This window comes from Gobius niger (genome assembly GCF_951799975.1).
Source record: "Gobius niger genome assembly, chromosome: 7".
NCBI classification, from domain to species: Eukaryota; Metazoa; Chordata; class Actinopteri; order Gobiiformes; family Gobiidae; genus Gobius; species Gobius niger.
Genome location: NC_136858.1, coordinates 38,161,658 through 38,178,276, shown reverse-complemented (window position 1 = coordinate 38,178,276; position 16,619 = coordinate 38,161,658). Strand labels below are relative to the sequence as shown.

General features: G+C 43.6%; 1 protein-coding gene across 1 annotated transcript in view; it reads left to right on the top strand.

Moving 5' to 3' along the window:
- LOC306965532 (proline-rich protein 5-like) overlaps positions 1-16,619 on the top strand; it is a gene marked incomplete at its 3' end in the record, with an annotated part of 72,195 nt that overhangs the window by 44,384 nt on the left and 11,192 nt on the right. Inside the window, exons 5-7 of the mRNA XM_079560006.1 lie at positions 1,727-1,784; positions 2,658-2,749; positions 15,146-15,283. Of these exons, the coding sequence (XP_079416132.1) occupies positions 1,727-1,784; positions 2,658-2,749; positions 15,146-15,283 (288 nt within the window). The remainder of the gene's footprint in view (positions 1-1,726; positions 1,785-2,657; positions 2,750-15,145; positions 15,284-16,619) is intronic.

The following is a 16,619-nucleotide window of genomic DNA, read 5'->3' as shown; positions in this document are numbered from 1 at the left end:
TTTTTTTTCTTATTTTTGCCCCAATTTCTTTCTCATTTTCCCACATTTTTTCCGTTATTTTTGCTAATTTTTATTACTAATGTTTTTCCTATTTCTAAGTTTTTACCCAATTTATTGTCAATTTTTTCCCCACATTTTTTTTTGGGGTCAATATTTTAAATTTGCGGATCTTCCACACATTATTGTTCTGTTTTCTGGTCCTGGATGACAAATATTTGAGCACAGTTATCGGGAAAAGTATCGTTCAAGTATCGGTATAGAAAGAAATGTAACGGGACCAGCCCTAGTCAAGACTACAGTTTGTTTTATACCATAGTATTGTATTTTTGTTGAACGCGCACAGTAAAAATACTTTGAGCAGGATCTGTCTCTAAGAAAAATCATATATTCTAAGAAATTCATGGTTTTCTTAAATTAGTTCCATTTTAGGTTTTGTTTTGGCACATTTTTGGATGAAAGAAATGTAGTACGCTTTTTGTTTGAAATGATGTCAATGATCTGTTTTGAAATGGTTTAGTAAAATGTTGCAATTATCGCTATTACAATATTTAAGACAGTTTTCAAACGGCACAATCACTCCTCACACTGTGCAGCCCTAATCCCTAAATGAAAAAAAGCCTAAATGAAATGAAAAGTGATGAAAATGACATCTCTCAAGTCCTTAAGAACACGCAGTGTATTCTGTTTGCTGATGACACCAGCCTCGATTGTTCTGGACAAAATGTTGAACAGTTGAAAAGGAACTAGAATCACTAAAAAGATGGTTTGACTATAATAAATTATCATGGAAATTGAGAGTGTGTGTGATACCAAATTTTTGGGAGTACATGTTGGTTAAAGACTAAATTGGAAAGTGCATGTAAATTATGTGAAATCAAAGCAGTTGTAAATCAAAAATCACTCCATTTATTATACAATGCTCTCACTCTTCCACACCTAAATGATGGTGTGGTGCTCTGGGGGAATCATTATAAAAGTACAACCCAACCCGTTTTTATCCTACAGAAAAAAGTGGTCAGAATACAGATTGTTTTGCCCCAACAAATCCTTTGTTCATTAAATTAAAACACTAAAACTACACGACTTAGTTGATCTCGGCACAGTTATTGTTATGTATAAGGTTCATAACCATAAACTTCCTGAATGTAAACAAGAAAGGTTTAAACCCAGAGAGACTGGCTAACATCTCAGAGGAACTCATATCTATCAGAAAAGTGCATTTGGAACAAACACCAAAGCCAGATGTGTCTCAGTCAGAGGAGGAAACGTCTGGAATGTTCTGAATGACACCTTCAAAAACTCAACATCCTTAAACGCTTTCAAAAAAATGTTCAAATCTAGTGTAATTATTATAAGGCACTAGCGCAAACTCACATATAAACTCTCCTGTGTGCACTTTGTCTTTACATTACATTATTGATTGATGTGTTGCAATAGGGTTTCACTTCAGCCAAAACCCTTTTCAGTCTTTGTTTCAGTGTTTTCATGTTTTGTAGTCAATCGTGTCTGTGTGAAGATACTGACTGAAATAAAATAAAATAAAAGTCTTGCCCTGTTTTTAATGTGGTCCTTCGAGCCGGATGCTGATCACCTGCGCAGCCACATGAGGAAGTTATTGTTCCTAACGTGGTTATTTCTCACTGGGACTGAGTCTAACCTCGTTGGGTTCAGATCACGGCCCTCAGAGGAAAGAAACGGGAATAATAACGTTAATGTTGTTTTTCAGAACCAGCTGCTCACGCGGGGCCTGTCCGACGTCCTCGACCAAATCCAGCTCACGCCCGGTAAACATTTCATTTTATTTCATACTTATTTGATCTAGAACTTGGACAAAATCATTAACAAGTAAAAATATAAGGTCAGGGCCTGGTTAAACCGTCTGATTGATCTAGTTTGATTTGAGTTTTTCAGTGAAATCTGTAAGTGGTAGAAGTACTTTGGCACTTAGAATAATAAAAGGCATTCAAAATCAGATAATAAATCACATCTTACTGGAAAAGAGTTGTTTTCTTATGATTTGAATGCTAAAATCTTATTCAATTGCACTACAAAAAGTGAACAACGTTTAACCTGAAGCTAAAGCTAGCTAGCTCAACCAGCTCAACTGTTTATGGAAACAGCTGCGGTGGAGTCGCTCACACCTGGGCCCCCCCAACTCAAACTTTTATGTTTGACTTTACTAATCCAGACAAATATGCTTCAATGCAGGATCATTTTATGTACGCCTGAAAATGATGAATAGCCTTAACCGTTTCCAATAGAAATGTAAAGCTCATATGTTATTAACAGTAGCTAACCTAGCTGCTCACTCTCCTCTACAAACATTTAGCAAACGTTTGGTTTTGGACAAAAACGTTGAAATTAACTCTAAATCCATCTCCCACAGCGGAGTGACATCCCAGTGATTTAACCACCGGACTACGTGTGCGGTTATACCAAAATAATGCACCAGCCAATCAGAATCCAGTATTCACCCAGACCATGGTATAAGTTGCTTTAGTTGAACACCTGTATGTCCGTATGTTGTTCTCTCTTCAAACATGTGCTGAGGTCCATGTGATTCTTGTCTTCGTTGTGTAAGTTGTCAGAATGGAAACGCACAGATAGTCGCTCGGCCCTGGTCTCCGTGGTAACTCTTTGTCCATCTGTGTGTTCAGGAGAGGAGCAGCTCGACGCTCTTTCTGTCGTTTGGGAGCGATTTTTCACAGAGACTCTGCCGACTCTGCAGGCCATCTTCTACCCAGTGCAGGTGGAACCAGCTCTCCATCTGCCCCTCGCTGCTCTCGCTCACTCCCTGTCCCTCTATGTCCCTCACATCCACGTCCCTCACATCCACGTCCCTCACATCCACGTCCCTCACATCCACGTCCCTCACATCCACGTCCCTCACATCCACGTCCCTCACATCCACGTCCCTCACATCCACGTCCCTCACATCCACGTCCCTCACATCCACGTCCCTCACATCCATGTCCCTCACATCCATGTCCCTCACATCCACGTCCCTCACATCCACGTCCCTCACATCCACGTCCCTCACATCCACGTCCCTCACATCCACGTCCCTCACATCCATGTCCCTCACATCCATGTCCCTCACATCCACGTCCCTCACATCCACGTCCCTCACATCCATGTCCCTCACATCCATGTCCCTCACATCCATGTCCCTCACATCCACGTCCCTCACATCCACGTCCCTCACATCCATGTCCCTCACATCCATGTCCCTCACATCCATGTCCCTCACATCCACGTCCCTCACATCCACGTCCCTCACATCCACGTCCCTCACATCCACGTCCCTCACATCCACGTCCTTCACATCCACGTCCTTCACATCCACGTCCTTCACATCCACGTCCCTCACATCCACGTCCCTCACATCCACGTCCTTCACATCCACGTCCCTCACATCCACGTCCCTCACATCCACGTCCCTCACATCCACGTCCTTCACATCCACGTCCCTCACATCCACGTCCCTCACATCCACGTCCTTCACATCCACGTCCCTCACATCCACGTCCCTCACATCCACGTCCCTCACATCCACGTCCTTCACATCCACGTCCCTCACATCCACGTCCTTCACATCCACGTCCCTCACATCCACGTCCCTCACATCCACGTCCCTCACATCCACGTCCCTCACATCCACGTCCTTCACATCCACGTCCCTCACATCCACGTCCCTCACATCCACGTCCCTCACATCCACGTCCCTCACATCCACGTCCCTCACATCCACGTCCCTCACATCCACGTCCCTCACATCCACGTCCCTCACATCCACGTCCCTCACATCCATGTCCCTCACATCCATGTCCCTCACATCCCTGTCCCTCACATCCCTGTCCCTCACATCCCTGTCCCTCACATCCACGTCCCTCACATCCCTGTCCCTCACATCCCTGTCCCTCACATCCATGTCCCTCACATCCCTGTCCCTCACATCCATGTCCCTCACATCCACGTCCCTCACATCCATGTCCCTCACATCCCTGTCCCTCACATCCACGTCCCTCACATCCCTGTCCCTCACATCCATGTCCCTCACATCCATGTCCCTCACATCCACGTCCCTCACATCCATGTCCCTCACATCCACGTCCCTCACATCCCTGTCCCTCACATCCATGTCCCTCACATCCACGTCCCTCACATCCACGTCCCTCACATCCATGTCCCTCACATCCATGTCCCTCACATCCACGTCCCTCACATCCCTGTCCCTCACATCCACGTCCCTCACATCCCTGTCCCTCACATCCATGTCCCTCACATCCATGTCCCTCACATCCACGTCCCTCACATCCCTGTCCTTCACATCCATGTCCCTCACATCCATGTCCCTCACATCCATGTCCTTCACATCCACGTCCCTCACATCCCTGTCCCTCACATCCACGTCCCTCACATCCCTGTCCCTCACATCCACGTCCCTCACATCCACGTCCCTCACATCCACGTCCCTCACATCCATGTCCCTCACATCCACGTCCCTCACATCCACGTCCCTCACATCCATGTCCTTCACATCCATGTCCCTCACATCCATGTCCCTCACATCCACGTCCCTCACATCCACGTCCTTCACATCCACGTCCCTCACATCCACGTCCCTCACATCCACGTCCCTCACATCCACGTCCCTCACATCCATGTCCTTCACATCCATGTCCCTCACATCCATGTCCCTCACATCCACGTCCCTCACATCCACGTCCCTCACATCCATGTCCTTCACATCCATGTCCCTCACATCCATGTCCCTCACATCCACGTCCCTCACATCCACGTCCTTCACATCCACGTCCCTCACATCCACGTCCCTCACATCCACGTCCCTCACATCCACGTCCCTCACATCCACGTCCCTCACATCCACGTCCCTCACATCCACGTCCCTCACATCCATGTCCCTCACATCCATGTCCCTCACATCCATGTCCCTCACATCCACGTCCCTCACATCCATGTCCCTCACATCCACGTCCCTCACATCCACGTCCCTCACATCCATGTCCCTCACATCCACGTCCCTCACATCCACGTCCCTCACATGTCCCTCACATCCACGTCCCTCACATCCATGTCCCTCACATGTCCCTCACATCCACGTCCCTCACATCCATGTCCCTCACATGTCCCTCACATCCACGTCCCTCACATCCACGTCCCTCACATGTCCCTCACATCCATGTCCCTCACATCCACGTCCCTCACATCCATGTCCCTCACATCCATGTCCCTCACATCCATGTCCCTCACATCCATGTCCCTCACATCCACGTCCCTCACATCCACGTCCCTCACATCCATGTCCCTCACATCCACGTCCTTCACATCCACGTCCTTCACATCCACGTCCTTCACATCCACGTCCCTCACATCCACGTCCCTCACATCCACGTCCTTCACATCCACGTCCCTCACATCCACGTCCCTCACATCCACGTCCCTCACATCCACGTCCTTCACATCCACGTCCCTCACATCCACGTCCCTCACATCCACGTCCCTCACATCCACGTCCTTCACATCCACGTCCCTCACATCCACGTCCTTCACATCCACGTCCCTCACATCCACGTCCCTCACATCCACGTCCCTCACATCCACGTCCCTCACATCCACGTCCTTCACATCCACGTCCCTCACATCCACGTCCCTCACATCCACGTCCCTCACATCCCTGTCCCTCACATCCCTGTCCCTCACATCCCTGTCCCTCACATCCATGTCCCTCACATCCATGTCCCTCACATCCCTGTCCCTCACATCCCTGTCCCTCACATCCCTGTCCCTCACATCCCTGTCCCTCACATCCCTGTCCCTCACATCCATGTCCCTCACATCCCTGTCCCTCACATCCCTGTCCCTCACATCCATGTCCCTCACATCCATGTCCCTCACATCCACGTCCCTCACATCCACGTCCCTCACATCCATGTCCCTCACATCCATGTCCCTCACATCCATGTCCCTCACATCCACGTCCCTCACATCCACGTCCCTCACATCCACGTCCCTCACATCCACGTCCCTCACATCCACGTCCTTCACATCCACGTCCTTCACATCCACGTCCTTCACATCCACGTCCCTCACATCCACGTCCCTCACATCCACGTCCCTCACATCCATGTCCCTCACATCCATGTCCTTCACATCCATGTCCCTCACATCCCTGTCCCTCACATCCATGTCCCTCACATCCACGTCCCTCACATCCATGTCCCTCACATCCCTGTCCCTCACATCCACGTCCCTCACATCCCTGTCCCTCACATCCATGTCCCTCACATCCATGTCCCTCACATCCACGTCCCTCACATCCATGTCCCTCACATCCACGTCCCTCACATCCCTGTCCCTCACATCCATGTCCCTCACATCCACGTCCCTCACATCCACGTCCCTCACATCCATGTCCCTCACATCCATGTCCCTCACATCCACGTCCCTCACATCCCTGTCCCTCACATCCACGTCCCTCACATCCCTGTCCCTCACATCCATGTCCCTCACATCCATGTCCCTCACATCCATGTCCCTCACATCCATGTCCTTCACATCCACGTCCCTCACATCCACGTCCCTCACATCCATGTCCCTCACATCCACGTCCCTCACATCCATGTCCCTCACATCCACGTCCCTCACATCCACGTCCCTCACATCCCTGTCCCTCACATCCACGTCCCTCACATCCCTGTCCCTCACATCCATGTCCCTCACATCCATGTCCCTCACATCCATGTCCCTCACATCCATGTCCTTCACATCCACGTCCCTCACATCCATGTCCCTCACATCCATGTCCCTCACATCCATGTCCCTCACATCCACGTCCCTCACATCCCTGTCCCTCACATCCATGTCCTTCACATCCATGTCCCTCACATCCACGTCCCTCACATCCATGTCCCTCACATCCATGTCCTTCACATCCACGTCCTTCACATCCATGTCCCTCACATCCACGTCCCTCACATCCATGTCCTTCACATCCATGTCCTTCACATCCACGTCCCTCACATCCACGTCCCTCACATCCACGTCCCTCACATCCATGTCCTTCACATCCATGTCCTTCACATCCACGTCCCTCACATCCACGTCCCTCACATCCACGTCCCTCACATCCATGTCCTTCACATCCATGTCCCTCACATCCACGTCCCTCACATCCACGTCCCTCACATCCACGTCCCTCACATCCATGTCCTTCACATCCACGTCCTTCACATCCACGTCCCTCACATCCACGTCCCTCACATCCACGTCCCTCACATCCATGTCCCTCACATCCATGTCCCTCACATCCATGTCCCTCACATCCACGTCCCTCACATCCACGTCCCTCACATCCATGTCCCTCACATCCATGCATCTCCTCTTCCTGTTTCTTCGCAGCTCTGACCTCAGCTTCCTTCCACACAGATATATTCACTCTGTCCAAACCATCTCAGAGAGTTTAGTCTGAGGAAGTTTGAGTTGTGCTGTGAGCGGCTCATCTCTCCTCAGACCTGACTGTGATGTTTGTGTATAGTAGGTTAGGTCAAGGGTCTGGAAACCATCAAAAGAGCCACATGCCGCTCTTTAAAGCCTCTATTGAGCTTTGATGACTCAACAACCTTCAGCTAGGATTCTTTCATCGTCTGTACTTTGTAGTTGATGGAATAAGTAAACCCTTAATGTGTATTTATGTGAGTGACAATCGGCAACAGCGTGAGGGCGAATCTGCACAGTGGTTTCCAAACCCTGGGATTCATGGATTCATGGATACATGGATACATGGATACATGGATACATGGATACATGGATACATGGATACATGGATACATGGATACATGGATAGATTGATACCAGGGTTTCTGTTAGCCGGCTGTAGCCGGCTTTTGGCCGGTTTGAAAAGCAAATGGCCGGTAAAAGTTATGTCCATCGGCCAAATTGGCCGACAGTAAAAAATATGGAGAGAGAATATAGAAAAATATATTAAACATGTCACCTAAGTCAGTGACTAACATAACAAAGTGTTTTCGAGACAGGCCTAAATATTAAAAAAGGTTCAATATTTCTATCACAAAAGTTTAGATTTACGCCTTTAGCCCGTTTTACAAAGCGCCGTCGAAGCGCCATCATCGCTGTCTGGATATGTAACGCTCTTTCTTCGTGCTTCGTCACATTTTCCAAGAAAACAGTGAACTACAGGTACATTTACTTTTATATAAGTGTGTTAAGAACTCAGCAGCTAATACGTTTGATTAGGATATTCTTGAAATGCGCATGTGTTCAGTCAGACTGACGCGCCGTCCTGCACTGGCTCTTCCTGGGAGAGTGGCCGGGTTTAGAGGCGCTTCCCTCGGTCAGTCTGCGCAGACGCCTCGGCTCAGAGAGTAGCCGGGTTTAGAGGCTCTTCCCTCGGTCAGTCTGCGCAGACGCCTCGGCTCAGAGAGTAGCCGGGTTTAGAGGCTCTTCCCTCGGTCAGTCTGCGCAGACGCCTCGGCTCAGAGAGTAGCCGGGTTTAGAGGCGCTTCCCTCGGTCAGTCTGCGCAGACGCCTGGGCTCAGTTACCGGTGTTGGAGCCGCTCAGAGAGTAGCCGGGTTTAGAGGCGCTTCCCTCGGTCAGTCTGCGCAGACGCCTCGGCTCAGTTACCGGTGTTGGAGCCGCTCTAAAGCGCGGCAGAGCTGGGTCTGTTTTGAATCACTCGAGACTGACTTTTGTGACTTTAGTGCTGTCGATTTGTCTCTCCACAATATTTCCGTGCTGAGGGACTTAATCGTTATTTTACACCTGAAGCCACGTAAAAGCGTGGAAGGGCATCTACAGCCCAGCCCTCGCTGAGCAGCTGGTCAGACCTGGATAAGGACAGCGTTAGGGTCGTAGATATCGGCTACTTTCTGTCTGAGTTGAAGTGCATATGGTGTATATCAGCGTGACACCTGCTGCTCCACCGTCTCCACAACTTCATGTTCAGATTTTCGCTGTTGCTACATTTTTCTCACGTCAGTCTTTAATTAGAAAAAGCCGTGTTTTGGGACCAACTAAAGCACTTGTGTAGCTCTGTCTAAATGTAGATTGTTATTGATAATAAGCCACGTTCATGTATATAAAAATGTATATATTTTTTAATGGCCGGTAATTCTTGCGAATGGCCGACATTTTACGACCCAAAAAAAAAGTCTAGCGGAACCTCTGATGGATAGATATATAAATATTATTGAAGGCTTGTTAATTCAGAATCTTTAAAAGCGTTGTCCGCCTCTGGCATGTGCTCGTGTTTGAGTTCTCTGACTCTCGGGCTGCGCGTGGTCGTGGCTGAAAAGCTAAAGTTCCTGATCCTTAAGTCAGGCCAGGCTCACTGAGGTCAGAGGTTAAGAGATTACCAGGCTAATGCTGAAGCTGAGCGGCTGCTGCGCTCGTCTGCCTGACCCAGTGCTTCGCAGGAATGTAAATCAACCCAGAAAGTGTCAAAATAGAGACACCGTCAGTCCAGTTTACAAACCAGTCAGTAATTCTCAAGTCTGGGCCGATGTCTGGTACATTTTTCCAGAGGTGGATGGAGTAACAACAATATTTCCTCAAGCAAGAGTAACCACCATATATTAATATCAATGTTTCTTGTACTTAAAGTAGGAACATAATAATGCCAACTGGTTATATCTATGTAGGACTATCACAAGGCTCTGCACTTAAAGGCACACCGCGTAACATTTTGGATTATATTGTTGAGGCAAAACAAAACATGTTCCTAATGACCAGCTCGAACACAGAAAATGCTGTTACTGCAGTGTGTAATAAAAGAATGGATTTGGATGTGAAACTAACCTGTTTGAATCTCAAATTCTACTGCCTTTAGTCACATCTCCATGGAGACGAGCTGGAGACGCACCCACTCCCAGCAAAAAATCCAGCAAAAAAGTGACAAAAATCCAGCAAAAAAAAGACAAAAATCCAGCAAAAAAGTGACAAAAATCCAGCAAAAAAGTGACAAAAATCCAGCAAAAAAGTGACAAAAATCCAGCAAAAAAGTGACAAAAATCCAGCAAAAAAGTGACAAAAATCCAGCAAAAAAAAAAGACAAAAATCCATCAAAAAAATGACAAAAATCCAGCAAAAAAGTGACAAAAATCCATCAAAAAAGTGACAAAAATCCAGCAAAAAAATGACAAAAATCCAGCAAAAAAGTGACAAAAATCCAGCAAAAAAAAGACAAAAATCCAGCAAAAAAGTGACAAAAATCCAGCAAAAAAGTGACAAAAATCCAGCAAAAAAGTGACAAAAATCCAGCAAAAAAGTGACAAAAATCCAGCAAAAAAAAGACAAAAATCAAGCAAAAAAGTGACAAAAATCCAGCAAAAAAGTGACAAAAATCCATCAAAAAAGTGACAAAAATCCATCAAAAAAGTGACAAAAATCCATCAAAAAAGTGACAAAAATCCATCAAAAAAGTGACAAAAATCCATCAAAAAAGTGACAAAAATCCAGCAAAAAAATGACAAAAATCCAGCAAAAAAGTGACAAAAATCCAGCAAAAAAAAGACAAAAATCCAGCAAAAAAGTGACAAAAATCCAGCAAAAAAGTGACAAAAATCCATCAAAAAAGTGACAAAAATCCATCAAAAAAGTGACAAAAATCCATCAAAAAAGTGACAAAAATCCATCAAAAAAGTGACAAAAATCCATCAAAAAAGTGACAAAAATCCATCAAAAAAGTGACAAAAATCCATCAAAAAAGTGACAAAAATCCAGCAAAAAAATGACAAAAATCCAGCAAAAAAGTGACAAAAATCCAGCAAAAAAAAGACAAAAATCCAGCAAAAAAGTGACAAAAATCCAGCAAAAAAGTGACAAAAATCCAGCAAAAAAGTGACAAAAATCCAGCAAAAAAGTGACAAAAATCCAGCAAAAAAAAGACAAAAATCCAGCAAAAAAGTGACAAAAATCCAGCAAAAAAGTGACAAAAATCCATCAAAAAAGTGACAAAAATCCATCAAAAAAGTGACAAAAATCCATCAAAAAAGTGACAAAAATCCATCAAAAAAGTGACAAAAATCCAGCAAAAAAATGACAAAAATCCAGCAAAAAAGTGACAAAAATCCAGCAAAAAAGTGACAAAAATCCAGCAAAAAAGTAACAAAAATCCAGCAAAAAAGTAACAAAAATCCATCAAAAAAGTGACAAAAATCCAGCAAAAAAATGACAAAAATCCAGCAAAAAAGTGACAAAAATCCAGAAAAAAAAGACAAAAATCCAGAAAAAAAATGACAAAAATCCAGAAAAAAAATGACAAAAATCCAGCAAAAAAGTAACAAAAATCCAGCAAAAAAGTGACAAAAATCCAGCAAAAAAGTGACAAAAATCCAGCAAAAAAAAGACAAAAATCAAGCAAAAAAGTGACAAAAATCCAGCAAAAAAGTGACAAAAATCCATCAAAAAAGTGACAAAAATCCATCAAAAAAGTGACAAAAATCCATCAAAAAAGTGACAAAAATCCATCAAAAAAGTGACAAAAATCCATCAAAAAAGTGACAAAAATCCAGCAAAAAAATGACAAAAATCCAGCAAAAAAGTGACAAAAATCCAGCAAAAAAAAGACAAAAATCCAGCAAAAAAGTGACAAAAATCCAGCAAAAAAGTGACAAAAATCCATCAAAAAAGTGACAAAAATCCATCAAAAAAGTGACAAAAATCCATCAAAAAAGTGACAAAAATCCATCAAAAAAGTGACAAAAATCCATCAAAAAAGTGACAAAAATCCATCAAAAAAGTGACAAAAATCCATCAAAAAAGTGACAAAAATCCAGCAAAAAAATGACAAAAATCCAGCAAAAAAGTGACAAAAATCCAGCAAAAAAAAGACAAAAATCCAGCAAAAAAGTGACAAAAATCCAGCAAAAAAGTGACAAAAATCCAGCAAAAAAGTGACAAAAATCCAGCAAAAAAGTGACAAAAATCCAGCAAAAAAAAGACAAAAATCCAGCAAAAAAGTGACAAAAATCCAGCAAAAAAGTGACAAAAATCCATCAAAAAAGTGACAAAAATCCATCAAAAAAGTGACAAAAATCCATCAAAAAAGTGACAAAAATCCATCAAAAAAGTGACAAAAATCCAGCAAAAAAATGACAAAAATCCAGCAAAAAAGTGACAAAAATCCAGCAAAAAAGTGACAAAAATCCAGCAAAAAAGTAACAAAAATCCAGCAAAAAAGTAACAAAAATCCATCAAAAAAGTGACAAAAATCCAGCAAAAAAATGACAAAAATCCAGCAAAAAAGTGACAAAAATCCAGAAAAAAAAGACAAAAATCCAGAAAAAAAATGACAAAAATCCAGAAAAAAAATGACAAAAATCCAGCAAAAAAGTAACAAAAATCCAGCAAAAAAGTGACAAAAATCCAGCAAAAAAGTGACAAAAATCCAGCAAAAAAGTGACAAAAATCCAGCAAAAAAGTGACAAAAATCCAGCAAAAAAAAGACAAAAATCCAGCAAAAAAGTGACAAAAATCCAGCAAAAAAGTGACAAAAATCCAGCAAAAAAGTGACAAAAATCCAGCAAAAAAGTGACAAAAATCCATCAAAAAAAGGTAGGCGGGGTGAGCCTCATAGATGTTTGTTTGTACAATTCTGAGGTATTTTTCAATGATGAAAATAATGGTCATAAAATAAATGCTTGTATTTCAATTTTATTTATTGGGTAAAATTCTACACGGTGTGGCTTTAAGTCTAGCACAAATAAATGATGCAAAGGGGCTATACAGCCTACCCTTAAAACATCTGGTTTGTCAATATCATGACATGGATAGTTTTGTCCATGTCAAAAATATGTTAAATACAGAGCCTCTCGAAAGTATTCATACACCTTGAGCTTTTGCACATTTTGTCATGTTTACAACCCTAAACATAAAGATTTTATTTTGATCTTTTTACTGAACGTTCACATACAAGTAACAGACAACTGTGAAGTGAAAGCAAAATGATACATGATTCTGTTATTTTTCATAAAATAGAAAAGTGAAAAGTGGGGCGTGCATAAGTATCATACAGCATTTTCTGAGTGCATTAAATTGCCTTTAAAACATTCCTAATGACTCCAGAATGTTCACTCCTTGGCCTAACGGTTAAATAGAGGTACCTGTGTGTAATCTACTCTCAGTATAATTACAGCTGTTCTTTTAGGCCCTCAGAGCTGTGGTCACTAAACAACATCATGAAGGCCAAGGAGCTCCAGAGAGGTCAGGGATAAAGCTGTGGAGAAGTTTAAAGCAGCGTTAAGTTATACAAAGATTTCCCAAGATTTAAACATCTCCCGGAGCAACTGTTCAATCCATCGTTCGGAAATGGAAAGAGTAAAGCACCACTGCAGACTTACCAAGGCGTGGTCCTCCACCTAAAATATCAGAGCGAACAAGGAGACACTGGTCCGAAATACAACCAAGTGCCCCAAGATAACTCTGGAGGAGCTGAAGTCCTGCTGCTGAGCTGGGGGAAACTGTACATGGGACAACTATAAGTCGTATCTACACAAATCTGGCCTTCATGGACGAGTGGAAGAAGAAAGACATTATTGAAAGGAGGCCATAAGAAATCCTGTTTGAAGTTTGCTAGAAGTCATATGGAGGACACAGCTCCGTGTGGAAGAAGGAGCTTTGGTCAGATGAGACAAACGTTATGTATGGAGCAAACCTGACACTGCTCATGGTCCTGAGTGCACCATCCCCAGTGTCAAATATACAGGGGGGGGAGCATCATGCCCCCCGGTTGTAAACATGACAAAATGTGCAAAAGTTCAAGGTGTATGAATACTTTCGAGAGGCTCTGTAACAATGATCCTGGGCTGTTCATGTTCCTGTGCTCCTCACACAGAGGCACAGTGTCCAGAACCCAGGCACCTCCTCACCTTCTCTCTCCTCCTCCTCTCCCTTCTCTCTCCTCCTCACCTTCTCTCTCCTCCTCACCTTCTCTCTCCTCCTCACCTCCTCTCTCCTCCTCACCTTCTCTCTCCTCCTCACCTTCTCTCTCCTCCTCTCCTTCTCTCTCCTCCTCTCTCCTCTGTCTCCTTACCTCAGCTCACTCTGCTCTGACCCTGGTCTATGCTCAGCCCTGACTTAGTCTGGATAATACAGCTCATCTTTAGAACATTTTAAAGCGCGACAAACAGAACCGCTAAAGTCCGGACGGTCTTGACACGAGCGGCGCTGACGGGCCCCCCCCCGACGGCCCTCTCGTTTCCCTTTAATAATCCAGTCATGTCGCGCTGGCTCGTTCATAAAGTTATTGAATTTACTCAGTTTACTTTACTCCCGCGTCTCACAGTGATGGGCTGTACCATCTTCTCAAACGGGGGGAAACACGGGGACACAGCTGCTCTTTATTGATCAGGAGCATCAGCGCCGCCGCGGCTCGAGAGGCGGAGGAGGAAGTTGTTGAACATTAAAACTGTATTTTCAGCACATGTTGGCTTAATAGGGCAAATATCTAAGAACAATAAAATAAATAATACTTAATATTTGGGAGACAAAAAAACAGGTCTTGAGAAGGCACTTAAAGGGCCCAGGGCAAAGGGGCAGGTGCTTGAGCACCACCTGGGCTCTGTTATGGTAAATATTGAGACCATATTAAATAAAAACCGGAGAGAAGTTGTCGTGAGTCAAGCGTGCCGATTTATTGGACATGTGCACATGGAGACACATCAAGTACCTGGGTACAAGATGCTCTGAAGAACAGTTCACAGCTCACAGTATTTATACACAAAGATAAACAATGATCATACGATTGTGGAATGCCCCCAATGGTGTAATGGTTCAGATTGACCTAAGACATTCAGAAACGCTGACGAAGATGTATAAGACAAACGTTGCCACAGCAAGGACACAGACACCCTGTCTCCAATTCGAGATAAGATGTCCTGCCCCGGCCGAGCAGGTGTCCGAGCAGGTGTCCTTTAACTGTAAACAGGTTACACTGCATACTTGTCAGTCACTCATAAAACATAAGTAATGTGATTACAATAAACATATAATAATATACAGTTGGATTTCCATAATTTCCATAACAGCTCTATCACGTCCCTGTCATACGTTGATGGGAGGAGTGAGGAATCTGTTTTTTAACAAGTCCACGATCCGTGTGTTCAGGGTCAGGAGCTGAGCGTGCGGCAGATGGCGCTGTTGGCGTTCAGAGACCTGGTGCTGCTGAAGCTCCCCCTGGAGGACACTCTGGGAACAGCAGCCTCCGTCCCTCCGGCCATGACGCAGATGCTGCTGGTTCTACAGGTGAGAAGGTCATGGATGGTCTGTAGGGTCAGGGGGAGGAGCCGGCGCCTCATGAGGTTTACGAGCAGAACAGAATGGCTTGAATTAAAGTTCTTCTATGTTGAATTTGAGTCGATTTGAACTGATCCAAAACACAAACGCCAAGAGAAGAAGAATAAAACACACGTGAAATCAAACAAATAATTGACTGATCACGGGAAATGACACAAAATTATCTGAAATAAGAGAATAAGTAAAGGTTTTATTTAATCTAAGATCTGAGCAAATCTACTCAAACCTTAGATTTAACGCCTTAACTCCCACCTGAACCGAGCACGTTTTCTCCAGTTTGGCTTTACCCCAATCCAAAAGCTTCTGGGAAAAAGGTGTGAAAATAGTGACAGAACTGAGACGAAAACAATGATGGAAATGTGACAAAAAAAAAGACTAAAAATTGACGAAAAAAAGACAAAAAATGTGACAAAAAAGTGACAAAAAAGACTAAAAATTGACACAAAAAAAGCACAAAAAAAGACTAAAAATTGACCAAAAAAATGACAAAAAAATGTGACAAAAATGTGACAAAAATGTGACAAAAAGACTAAAAATTGACACAAAAAAAGCACAAAAAAAGACTAAAAATTGACGAAAAAAAGACAAAAAAATGTGACAAAAATGTGACAAAAAAGACTAAAAATTGACCCAAAAAAATTACAAAAAAAGCACAAAAAAAGACAAAAAATGACCAAAAATGACCAAAAAATGACAAAAAATGACAAAAAATGTGACAAAAATGTGACAAAAATGTGACAAAAAAGACAAAAAATGACAAAAATGTCACAGAAAAGTGACAAAAACGACCAAAAATTGACCCAAAAAAATTACAAAAAAATTACAAAAAAAGCACAAAAAAAGACAAAAAATTGACCAAAAAAATTGACCAAAAAAATGACAAAAGATGTCTTTTTTGTCATTTTTAAAAATGACAAAAAAGTTACAAAAATGAGTTGAATACCCCCCCCAAAAAAAAAAAAGATGGAAAAAAATCTGATGGAAAAAGATCCATTTAGATGAGTCTTGTAGATCTTAGCTTTCAGATGAGGCGTTACACTGGCCTACAGGATTTGGGTAAAGCTGAACTGGAGAAAATGCTCTCGGTTCAGGCGGGAGTTAAGAGGTTAAAGAGACAGAGGCCTATTTCAAGACATTCACTGCAGCCATTTTGAGAGAGACATTTTATACAAGGCAGTTATTCTAATTTACTGCATTTACAGACCAACAGAAGGTTTGTCATCATTGTAGTGTGATATAGACTGGGGCTTTTTTGTCGTAATGATTGAGGATTAAAACGGCGTTA